The sequence below is a fragment of the Bactrocera oleae genome, chromosome 2, assembly GCF_042242935.1.
Source record: "Bactrocera oleae isolate idBacOlea1 chromosome 2, idBacOlea1, whole genome shotgun sequence".
Lineage (NCBI taxonomy): Eukaryota > Metazoa > Arthropoda > Insecta > Diptera > Tephritidae > Bactrocera > Bactrocera oleae.
In genome coordinates this window covers 46257354-46269996 of record NC_091536.1, presented here as the reverse complement: position 1 = coordinate 46269996, position 12643 = coordinate 46257354, and the positions used below count along the sequence as shown (strand labels likewise).

Here is a 12643-nt window from a genome sequence, read left to right as displayed (position 1 = left end):
AATTTTATTAAAGCCGTGAATTGATTTGACTACAAACGGGATTTGTACCGGAACGGAGGCTAGAGGACATACGTATGGGTTTATGTAACGCTCCAGCGTCGATTAAGAATTTCAATGATTTCCCTGCTACTGTTCGCAGGACAAACGGGAGCAGGGATTCTCCTCTAAAAAATTAAGAGCATCTGTTTCATAGCCGACTTCGTTTTCAGCTTCTATCTCTGCCGCTGCTATAATTTTTATTGGCTCGTAGGCCTTGATTTCGGGGTCTGTCACAGATGTGGACTGAAATTGGTTTGTAAGCTCCTCTATGCTGGCTTCGAATTCTTTTCTCTGAACCTGCAGGGCGGCGCTAACGGCCGCATTGACAATACCTTGCAACTGCTGTTCATTCATGTCTTGCCCGCGTTTGATTCGTTTACTAGCCCGGAGTTGGTTATTAAGTCGGTCTAATAGCTCGTTAGTTTCACGGTTTCACATATAGTTACAGTCAATACAAATAAGTCGATATGTGGCGGATATGAAAAGGGGTTTCACTTACATATTATACTGATATTTTCTTTATTCTAAGTAGATTGTGATCTTTTTTCTTCCTTCTTGGTTGCGATCTTCCTTCTTCCACGTTGATTGTAATCTTCTTTCTTCCTCGTTGAAATGGCAATTTGCGGATTAATGATTCAGTACTTTTCACGAGCTGTTCTTTCACGTTGGGCGCCAGTTATGTTTTTATTATCGGTTACTGTTACTTTTTTCGGTAGCGACGGTGTTGTCGACTACCCACGAACTATTTAAATAATATTCCGTTTATGCGATAGCGACGGTGTTGTCGACTACCTCGGAATTATGTTATTTTAAATAAACACAATTTGAGTTCCGTTCTAAAACTTTTATTAAAATTACATTTCTGATGCTGCTTTTCTAAATTTCTGCTGACGCCTAAGCTTGTGTAAGGTATTGCGTTACATCCGCCGGTCACACGTTCGGTGGCTACTGCGAGGTGTTGAATTGCGGCTGTCGGTCATTCAGAAATCCAGACTGCATAGGTTGCAATTTTGGCAGTTCAGGAGACTAACTTAGTAAACTATTGTTAACTTATAAAAATATATATCTGGAAATTTGGTTCGGATCGGCTTGAAATTTTCAGACAATATTCCTTATGAGTTGTAAAATTGAATACAATTATGCAAAATTTCAAGACGCGGTTTATAGGTTATTGAGCTATTTTTACTATTTTTTTAAGTTACAAGACTCATGTAACTTTTTAAAGATTGTGGTTATGAGATTAAAGCTGTAGTAAATATTATAAACTAAATAGAAATAATGTACCAATACCAATGTTCAAGATTGAATTATTGCCTAATGCTAACCAGCTCAAGAAAAATTAAACTCATTTGATATACAATTTAAAATATCTTCTCCACCGTTGAAGAAGTCCATAAAAGAAATGGTCCAGTACACAATGCACTAACTGCCAATAGTATGGGTACACCAAATCATATTGCACTTTACGGAGTGTTTGTGTAGTATGTGGTGATTTACACCCAACGTCCAAATGCACATATAAAAAATAGGATTTAACGAACAAATATATTAACTGTGGAGAAAATCTCACTGTTAATTGAGGTTTCCCTGTATATAAAGACTTGAAATGAAAGTTTACGCTCGGAATAAAAGCACGTCGAAACCAAATGGTGCACATTCCTCGTAGCGAAATTATTGAAATCACTGACTAGAGTTCAAAGCCTAATTATGTTAAGAATAACGTAGTTCATGGAAGTTATGCAAAAATCGTCAAACGCTATTGCACCAAAAAGAACCAAGCAGTAGTGATGAAAGCATGATATTAAATTTTACTCATGACACAATTTATGTCTACAATGCAAAATATGATTCAAGATCGAGTTAAAGCGCAACACCAAATCCTGCAAACTTTTTTAAATACAATAAAAAATGAGCGCACTAAATATTTATATATGGAATACAAACGGTGTTAACCAGCAAAAATTGGAGATTATTAGATTTCTGAATGAAAAAAATTTAGATGTAATGTTATTATCGGAAACACATCTAATAAATAAGAACAATTTTCTTGAACTTGGTTTTAGACTCTATGCTACAAATCACCCAGATGGAAAGGCATATGATGAAACAGCCGTATTGGATAGAAAACGATTAAACAATCATGCTTTAGATTCTCATGCTACAGCCCACTTACAAGCTATAGCAATATCTTTAAAAAATCGCGGTAATGACTTAAACCTAACGGCTATATACCGTCCACCTCGTTTCAAAAGTACAGATAACCAATTCAAAGGCTTTTTTGGTACTCTAGAACATAGATTTCTAGCATTTAGTGACTTCAATGCAAAGCATACTTATTGGGGATCACGTCTTACTAACCCGAAAATAAGGCAACTGTATTACTCTATTATGAATAGGCAAAATAAATTTGATATAATTTCTCCTGGTAAGCCGACATAGTGGCCCAGTGATCGAAACAAAATACCAGTTTTAATGGATTTTGTGGTAATCAACAAAAACCCTTGTTTGCAATACAAAAAGTGGCTCTAACATCCGATAAATCGAACTGGTTAAAATTAAAAAAAAATATATCAGTAGCCATATTAATATTGATTACTGAATAAACTCAAAAAGAGATATTGACCAAAGCATAAACGAATTTAATGATATTAAAGGGTGATCCGAGGTTCCCTACTTTTTTTTAAAGAATATTAAAGTTTAATGGGCAATGTTTATTAACATTCGCATTCGATTCGACATTCTTTGGCATTTATTTTTTGAAGATTATCTCTTTCAAATGTTGGCCGTGGCTACGTATCAGATGGTCCATCCGTTGAGTCTAATTTTCGATGACTCGTTCGAGCCTGAATCGAAGGCTTTACATATCCGTACAGGAAAAAGTCTAACGGTGTGATATCTTGATGCCCAACGACGGGCCCAAAATGTGAAATTATCTGATTATGGACTTTTAACTGATTATGGACTACTGATGACGATACTTTTTTCTCATATTCACTGACCAGTTCTTGCTTTTGTAGTTCCCAACTGACCAAGCCTCTTTGGCTTCTTAGAAACAATTTGGCAGCTCCTTTTAGCAGCTGCTTACTATAAATGAATCTCTGAACACTATTCCACCCTACTACTAATGCATTCTCCGCAAATTCGTTTATCCATTTTTGGATATCGAAATTATCGTCACCACTAAATTGCGTTAGGCTTGTCATTAAATGTAAAAATAGATCTATCCGTTGGCCACAGCGGCAGTAAAATTAATGTTTTAAACATCGCCGTAGGAACTAACTGATTCGACATTTTCATTATTCTCTGCTTCTCGTTTAATTCCCTACTTTTCCATCAGCTTACTCCACTTTTTCAGCTTCTTTGCTTTCCTCTTTCAAATTATCACCTTGTGTATTTTAAATTCTTCGCTTCGTTGTTCAACTTACTCACTTCTTCGACTCATTACTCTTCTTACTCAATTCTTAGTTTAACTTCTCCGCTTCGTTGTTCTACTTCTCTGCTTGTTTGTTTAACTTCTTTGCTTTTTTTAAACTTCTTTGTTCAACTTTTCTGCTTTTTCAACTTTCGTTAATTTCAAACTGCTGGCGCTTACTAAATTTTCCAGAATGTTTCAGAAAATTTGTACGCCGTTTAAAGACTATATATCTCGACACTCGAACACACTTTGCCTGTGTATTGCTTTCGACGACACTGATAACCACAAAACGGAGGTTCAAATGTTAACGTTTTTAGCGTTTGACGACGCTGACAATTACAAAACGGACGATTAAATGCTCAATTTTTAACGCGATGCACATTTCACACGTAATACAAACCACACTGAGAGTATAATAGTTTTGTTCACCTAACGGTTGTTTGTATCACCTAACACTAATCGAGTTAGATATAGGGTTATATATATATAAATGATCAGGATGAAGAGACGAGTTGAAATCCGGGTGACTGTCTGTCCGTCCGTGCAAGCTCTAACTTGAGTAAAAATTGAGATATCTTTATGAAACTTGGTAGACATGTTTCTTGGTACCGTTAGACGGTTGGTATTGCAGATGGGCGTAATCGGATCACTGCCACGCCCACAAACCGCGATTAATCAAAAACAAATAAATTGCCATAACTAAACTCCGCAATAAGATACAAGACTGTTATTTGGTACACAGGATCACATTAGGGAGGGGGATCTGCAGTTAAAATTTTTTTTAAAAAGTGGGCGTGCTCATGCCCCTAATAGGTTTAATGTGTATATCTCCTAAATTGCTAATGCTATAATAACAAAATTCACTGGAAGCAAATGTTTTCAGAACCTCTATTGACGGTGTGAAAATGGGTGAAATCGGGTAGCAACTCCGCCCACTCCCCATATAACGGTACTGTTAAAAAATACTAAAAGCGCGATAAACCAAGCACTAAACACTCCAGAGACATTAAATTTTATCTCTGAGATGGTATGAGATGACTTTATAGGAACCGCGTTCAAAATTAGTCAATGGGCGTGGCACCGCTAACTTTTTGGTGAAAACCCATATCTTGGGATCTGCTTAACCGATTTCAACCAAATTCGGTGCATAACGTTCTTTTCATATTTCTATGTTATAGTGCGACAATGGGCGAAATCGGACTACAACCACGCCTATTTCCTATATAACACCATTTTCAATTCCATATGATTCTTTCACTTTCCACTATGCATATCAAGCAACAATGATTATATCTGGGTAAAACTTTGCGTGAATAATACATTTAAAGTATTCCACCTTGTGACCAAAAATTGTCTAAATCGAACCAAAACTGTTCAAGCCGCTAAGTACTTAATATGTGGACCCCAGTGCCTATAGTTGACCTTCTACCGAAAATATCAGTCAATCTACAAAGAAATCACAAACGAGTATATCATTTGACTTTGCGAGAGTATAAAATTTTCGGTTACATCCGAACTTAGCCTTCCTTACTTGTTTTATTTAATGTCTCGCGTTTTAGTTAAAAAATAGATCTACTATTTATTTTACATAAAAGTTTAGTTTGACAAATAGATTTAATGTTTGTTTTACTTAAAAGTTTAACGTTTAATTTCACAAATAGATTTAATGTCTATTATACTCCACTTAACTTGTTCAGTCTTCGTACGCGTGTCGACTGTTAAGAATTTTCAAATCGTCCTCTTTTCGTTTGCCTACTCGGAAATTGACTCCTCCACTTAAGCTGGACGGGAGAACTTTAAAAATATTAGTAGGCAGAAGGGCGGCAAAGAATTACGTTAAGCCCGTAAAGGAACTAAAGAACGTAATTGCTGTCGAAAACCCTTTCGCTGTGAGCTCAATTCATGGCTCAAGTAAAATAACAAATACATTTCTGAGGAAAACCTTCGGACAAACTTCACCATTTTTTGTGCTAGACACACTAAGTTCGACGCCATCATAGGATTCGACTTATTAACACAAGCAAGAGTAGCGTTAAACTTACAAAACAGCACTATTAATTTCCAAAACAATTCTAAACAATTGCAGTACCATTATTGTGATACTGTAAACTTCACAGATGTTAGTGATAAGTAGTGCTCACATCCATTAAAAAAAAATCAGAGGCATGATACTAAATAGAAAAGGCATTTTCGGCCTCTATCGAGGCATTACCGTTTAACACTGCGGTCATTGCTACGATTCGCACTGTAGACAATGAACCAATTTACACTAAATTAAACCTTATGAGTTTTGCCGGTTGTCCTTTGGTTTGAAAAATGCGGGAAGTATTTTTCAAAGGACTATTGACGGCTTTCTGAGAGAGCACATAAGAAAGATATGTTACGTTTATGTTAATGACCTAATAATTTTTTCTAAAAACGAAACTGACCATCTGCAACACATCAACACAATTTTAAAATGCCTTTGTGACGCTAACATGAGAGTATCTCAAGAAAAATCGAAGTTATTTAAAGAAAGCATTGAATTCTTAGGCTTCTTAGTAACCACCAACGAAGCGAAACCTCACCCTGAAAAAGTTTGAGCCATAAAGAAGTATGTTGAGCCGAAAAACCTGTACAGTTTGCGACCGTTTCCTTGATTGGCTAGCTATTACAGATGGTTTATTAAAGACTTCGCGGGAATACCGAGACCTTTGGTCAGCACTTCTTAGGGTCAGCACTAAAGTTGGTAGCAGGCATGCCAGATGCCTCTGATTTTGAAAGAATAAAGTGGTCCGAATCAAAATTTATTGGTGCAAATTAATTAATAGAAAAATAACCATTGCCACCAAAACACAAGAGCAGATTAATAAACTCACAGAAACAGTAAATGAAATATAATAATTAAAGCAAAAAGGAATGAGTTGATCGGTGCACGGCATTTGTATGAAACACTATTAGCAAGGAATAGAATGTTACCAAATCAAATATCACTCTTGATACTCACAATTACTCTAGCTAAGGCTGACATAATAAATCCCATTATTTTTGAACATGACGATTTGAGGTCCATTTTAAATGAGCACTCTGTAGAAGTCCTCATAGGTAGCCTATCCGAAGCATCTCAAATTAAGATCTTCCAGTCAATTCCCACAACAGCCGGTTCTACGTTACCGTTCTACGACCCTGTTTGGATCGGTAAGTGTTAGATTAAGTTTGTCGTCATTAGAGCACCACCTAGCAGCAGGGTTGCTCCTTATCCTCTTGACCCGTGATGTAATCGAGTCCAACCCATGTATGCAATGGATGGATCCATCTTAAGAACTGCTCAGGCCTTAAGACCCATAGGGAGTGGACCACAAGTTACGTGGGCCCATGCTGCCAACGCAACACTGCGCCGCCACTCCAGTCGAGTGGCCAAGAAAGGACCTCTATGGCCCTAAGAAGCACTAGGCAGCATGACTCCCAGTCTGATGGGGGAACTCCGCCCTAATTTCCCAGCCGTAGCAGCTGTATTAGCAAACGAGCGCGACACCTTACGCCATGCCGCTCCCTGTGGTCCCCGAATAAGGGATCTCAAATTGGAGATTCGGCAAATGGTAAATCAACAGCGGACAAAATGGATAGAGCACCTTAAGTCCTGCAATCTCTCCACCGGTGTAAGTAAGCTTTGGACTACTGTCAAGGCCATAATTCCTCGGACCCGAAGAAGTGCGCGAGCTATTTTAGCCGGCAGTTTACACTGCACCCTTCGACCGACAAGGCCGAACAATGTGTTATCCGACGGCTGCGCAAAATGGCAAAATACTGCGCACCACTTACTTTCACCGATGGGGAGGTTCAGAGGCATGTCATCAAAAACGCCAAATCGTCTAAATCCATACCTCACCAAGGCCCTCAATTTGCCGATGTCCACTCTTCAAATACCAGATGTGTGGAAAGTCGAAGAGTGGTCCCACTACTGAAACCTGGGAAATCCCGCCAACAAAGGGGAGTCTTATCGCCCGTTAACTCTCCTTTCCCCAGTAGTGAAGACACTTGAGGCCTTGCTACTCCCGACATTCACTCACCACCTGAGTCTAGCAGACCATTAGCATGGCTTCAGAAAAGTGTACAGCCACAGCACTTAGCGTAATAAACGCCCAGATAGTTCATGACCTAAAGTAGAAGCCAACCTGCGAGAGGACGATCCTCGTAGCGTTGGACTTGTCAAAAGCTTTTTACACAGTCAATCACACAACGCTACTTGAAGACCTAGAACAATCAACGCTCCTCCAGGGCTGAAGCGGTGGACTATGAACTACCAGAGCGGTCGGCATTCATCCATACTGTTTCGAGGTCAAAACTCCAAACGTAGAACAATTCAACAGAAGGTTCCGCAGGGCCATGTCCTCTCCACACTACTGTTTAATTTCTACATTTCGAAACTCCCCCAACCACCAGCGGGAATTTCCGTGACCTCGTACGCTGATGACTGCTCGATATTGACGTCGGGCAATGAAATCGATGGCATGTGCTCAAAAGTAAACAGCTACCACCGACCTTTCTCGCTTCTTCTCTGCAAGGAGTCTGACACTCTCAACCACTAAATCCACAGCGACCATTTTCCCAAACTGGACGAAGGAGTACAGAATGGATCGGAACATTTCAGTCGATGGCACAAAAATTCCGACAGTCAATAACCCTAAAATTTTATTCGTTACATTGGACAGTCTGTGCTCCTTCACTCCTCATACGACCGCGATAACTGCCAACGTACAGAGCCGCAACAAAATCCTCAAATCGCTTGCCGGCAGCTCTTGGGGAAAAGACAAAGAAACATTGTAGGCAACATACAAGGCAATCGGCCGGCCGGTCCTAAACTATGCATCACCAATATGGTCATCTGGATGTAGTGCAACGCTGACGAAGAAGCTTCAGACTTGTCAGAACACTGCACTCCGGACTATCATGGGATGCCTCTTGATGTCTCCAATAGAACACCTGCTTCCGGTTAAGGAACATAACGCGCTCCTCTCCAAGCAGTTTCTGCGGTTTTTCGTAGAAATCACCCTTGCAGTCGTCTGCTTGAAGTGGAACCGGCTCCTAGGAACATCAAGAGGTCATTCCTTGATTACGTCGACGACATCAGACAGTACGCCGACCGGACTTCCGACGCAAGAACTATAGATAAGCACTGACCGTCATTCACAGTGGAGATATTAACACCTTCATCAACTTCTCTCCGTGAATGGCGTACTAGGCGTCAAACCACCACCCACAGCAGACGTAGAGCTGGAGTTGCCTCTCGAAACCAGAGTGACCCTCGCGCAACTTCGTTCTGGATATTGTAGCAGGTTAAACTCCTACTTATCCAGAATAGACCCCGACATTCCAAACATATGTCCTGCGTGCAATGAGGCTCCGCATGATACTAACCACCTCTTTGTATGCTCAACAAACCCAACTCATCTAACACTTTTTTCCCTATGGTCCGACCCCGTCGAAACAGCTTGTTTCTTGGGCCTCCCGTAAGATGACCTCGACGACAGCCAAACTATTACTTATCATCCAAGCGGGGACTAGATAACCGTTACAAAAACAAGATCTTCCAGTCCTTAGCATACCCTAAGATAAAATACAGCACAGACGAAGGTCCAGAGGTTATCACAAACGGGATATCACTTTCCGTTCCTCTGTTCCCGGTATTAGGCATACCTCAACTCCATAGGATGAAAAATAAAAACATTCACGTCAGCCAAGATTTCAAAAACGAATTGAAGTCTGCCGGATCGCACAAAGTTTGGTTTGCAGTCGGTTTTGCTCTCAGTATCACCTGAGACTTGCTTATGTCACAAATGGATGTGTTATCACTTATTATGAGTCGGCATAATTCAACTTTTTAGTTCTACGTGCTCACCTTTAAGTTTAGCAGTAAGTCAATTTGTATTCTCAGTTCAGTTGGTATTTTAAATTTAAAGTGTAACAAAGTACTAGCTCCGCTACTAGCCGAATTGCTTCTACTATTGGAACCTCCATATCTACATATCTCAATTAGTTTTAGGTGATACAAACAACCGTTAGGTGAACAAAACTATTATACATCCTGTTGCAACATGTTGCGAGAGTATAAAACTTATAACATAATCCTCCGAATGACAAAAAATACTGCATAAGAAATTTATTTCTACTGAAGGAGTGAATGAATGAGAACTATTCAATTAGTTTCCGTTAAGTCACCGCGAACCAGACGTCCCCAGCGCAAGACAATTTGCTTGCTGCAATCATTTTGCGTATTGTTCTTCAAAAAAAAAAATTGTCGCAAAACTCCACAAATTAAGAAGAATTTAAAAATAGGGGACTTTAAATTGTACACAATTTCTTTACACTTTTTATGAATTCTTGTCCGTTTATCAGAGATAAGTTAAACGAAATTTTGAAAAATAGTGTCCGTGTCCGGTCATTTGAACGTCCGGTTATAGCAAATTATTTTTTATGAAAATATTAATGAAAACTGTCCGATTGGGAAATTTCACTGTAATCGGATCTATACTTCTCCTTACTCCCATATATGTACCTAATATAAAGATTTTCTAACTTCTCCTTGGTCTTATATCTTAATGTCTTTAAATATGTGAGGTATCTTCATGAAATTCAGAGAACGTCATTTTCTCGTAAACATATGTCGTAATGCCAAAAATGGATTAAATCGGCTCAATACTTCCCCCCTCCCCATATACCTAATATAATGCTTTAAAGCTTCCTATCATATTACGTGATGTAGTTATTTTTCCTGGCTTTAAACCGTTTATGTTAGTTGCAATGTATGATATTTTAATATAAAACTGAAACTTTTGGGAATTGCCGATTTATTTCTCAATATAATATCCTTCACCATTACTTGTAAACTATATACATTTTAAATTTTCTTGCTTGCCATCTTAAGTGTTGTCGTTACATTTGATGTCTTTAAAGATTAATGGTTCACAACCAATAACTTCGGAGGACATTTTCTACGCAAATGAAGACATTTTGACGCATGACAAAAGTGTTAGCATGGGTAACCATCACATGAGTGTAATGCAGGTGATGGAAATGGATATATCAAAAGTACGTGAGAATGAAGCTTATCAAACAGATAAACTTATAAATGTTAATAATTGTGAGCAAACCGAAGACATCACTAAAAATTTTAACAATCAGCATATATTTGGGTCCATACAATCAGTAAAGATTGCGGGTAGGAGATTGTCAATTAAAACTGAGGGACCTATGGATATTTCTAGACATTTAAATCAGTATATGCAAAAAAGTTCGGAAAGTGAGTGCATACATTTTAGATAATTTAATTCGTTATATTTTTGATTCACTTCATTTCAGACAATTATTCTTATATAAATTCTAAAGAAAAATTACAAATAACTGTAACAGAAACGAATGCTCCAAAAGTGGATGCCTTAAGAAAGGTATGCTCCTCATCTGAAAATATATTGACGGGTACCTTAGCGAAAATAAAGGATTCCCATCTTCTATGCGGGAATTTAATAATTGAATCAGATCCAGATGATCAGCATACTAATAATAACTCCCTTTTGAGTATAGAGACTAAATTGCATATTAAAAATTATGAGAACAGTTCATTACGCAGCGTTAGTTACAACTCGCCTTTGTTTCCACCAATTAAAAGTAAGAAGATAAATCTTCGTCAGTTGAATGCTGAAATTTGTGATGGAAAAATAATTGTGTTCCCTAATAAAATCAAACAATGTCCCTTAACTAATCCTAATGATAACTCTACATTTAAAACGATTTTAAAACGTGATACTAATGATATCTCATACAATACAGATACTAAGAATGATACATCAAAATTTTCGGTATATCAAGATATGACATCAGACAGCACAAGTTTTTTTGTGAAAGAAAAAGTAGGTGACGAGACGGGTTTTATAAATGTGTCAAAACTATCTGCAAATGGATATGAAAGAGACACAATTCAATGCAGCTCCGAAATCGATACATCTTCCACCAAAATGGTATTAACCGCTTCAATAATAAAAGATATAAATCTTGAGAGTATAAGCATAGATTTTTACAACAACTTACAAAATACCAACGAATTAAAATCTAGTAAATATATCTTAAATGGCAAAGAACCGAATAAATCATCTAAAGAACTTATGAGGTCGATATCTGATCTCTCAGATATGAGCTTGAATTTAACTAGTATTCCAACCATAACGAATGTTTCACCCAAAAGTATAAAACCAGTAGCTTCTGAAACTTGTGATGAAACTAAACTTGTCACTAAACTTCATGTAACTCCACAAAATAACAAAAATTTTTATAAACAAAGGCATACTATATATTTTAATCAAGATATATCACCATTAAAAGCTGACATACACTCCGTGTCAGGGTTAGATAGCTATAAAATTGAATTAAAATCATCACATGATATAAATTTGACGGAACATAATTATAATAATGAATTTAAATGTACTCCGATTTCGAAAGTTACAAAAGGCAATAAAGCGGTTATGATGCGACAGAAGGCCCTTGATTTTAGTGACGGTAGTAGCGATTCGTTGGTATTAAATTTAAAAGAAGCAAGGGCTGCATTATCTTCTAATTGTAAACGTAGAATTGAAGGTACTCCGCATCGTTCATTCTTAGAGTTTGTACATTTAGAAAAAGAAGTGGAAAAGGATGACGGAATATCTTTTGATAAAAGTGTACTAGATGATCTCAAACCAAAATTGCTGAAGGGACATACTCTTGAGCATTTAAGGGAAACGGAACAACAAAAGCAGCGAAGTAAAATGGAATCATTATATAACTTTTCAAATACTAACTCGTCATATTTAAACCTTATAGAAACTGATAATCTCAACACACCATTGATATCAAATTCTATTTCGGATCCAATATTTTATAAACGATCTACAGCAAATTTGACCCCAAATTTACCATTTCCTAAAAAAAGACAACCACTCCTGTTCAACGACTGCCCGATGAGCGAATCTATAAACTGTTCCAAAACCGAGCCTAAAAATATATGTAATGGGAGCACCAATGAAGATAGCCGTAAAAAATACGCAGTTCCTGAATCAATAGATAAGGAAGCGTACGCACGGAATCTAAATACAAGTATTATGTAAGTATTCATTCAAAATAGTTCATATTTTTATACTCTCGAAAAAATTTTAACCTTTATAGATATATATGTAT

General features: G+C 37.6%; 1 protein-coding gene across 2 annotated transcripts in view; it reads left to right on the top strand.

Moving 5' to 3' along the window:
• Spc105R (Spc105-related) overlaps positions 1–12643 on the top strand; it is a 108331-nt gene that overhangs the window by 50282 nt on the left and 45406 nt on the right. Inside the window, exons 4-6 of one of the 2 annotated variants that reach the window (XM_036368430.2) lie at positions 10388–10733; positions 10793–12229; positions 12290–12569. In XM_036368430.2, the coding sequence (XP_036224323.2) occupies positions 10388–10733; positions 10793–12229; positions 12290–12569 (2063 nt within the window). Of the gene's footprint in view, positions 1–10387; positions 10734–10792; positions 12570–12643 lie in introns of both variants that reach the window. The other variant, XM_036368429.2, reaches the window with a different exon arrangement.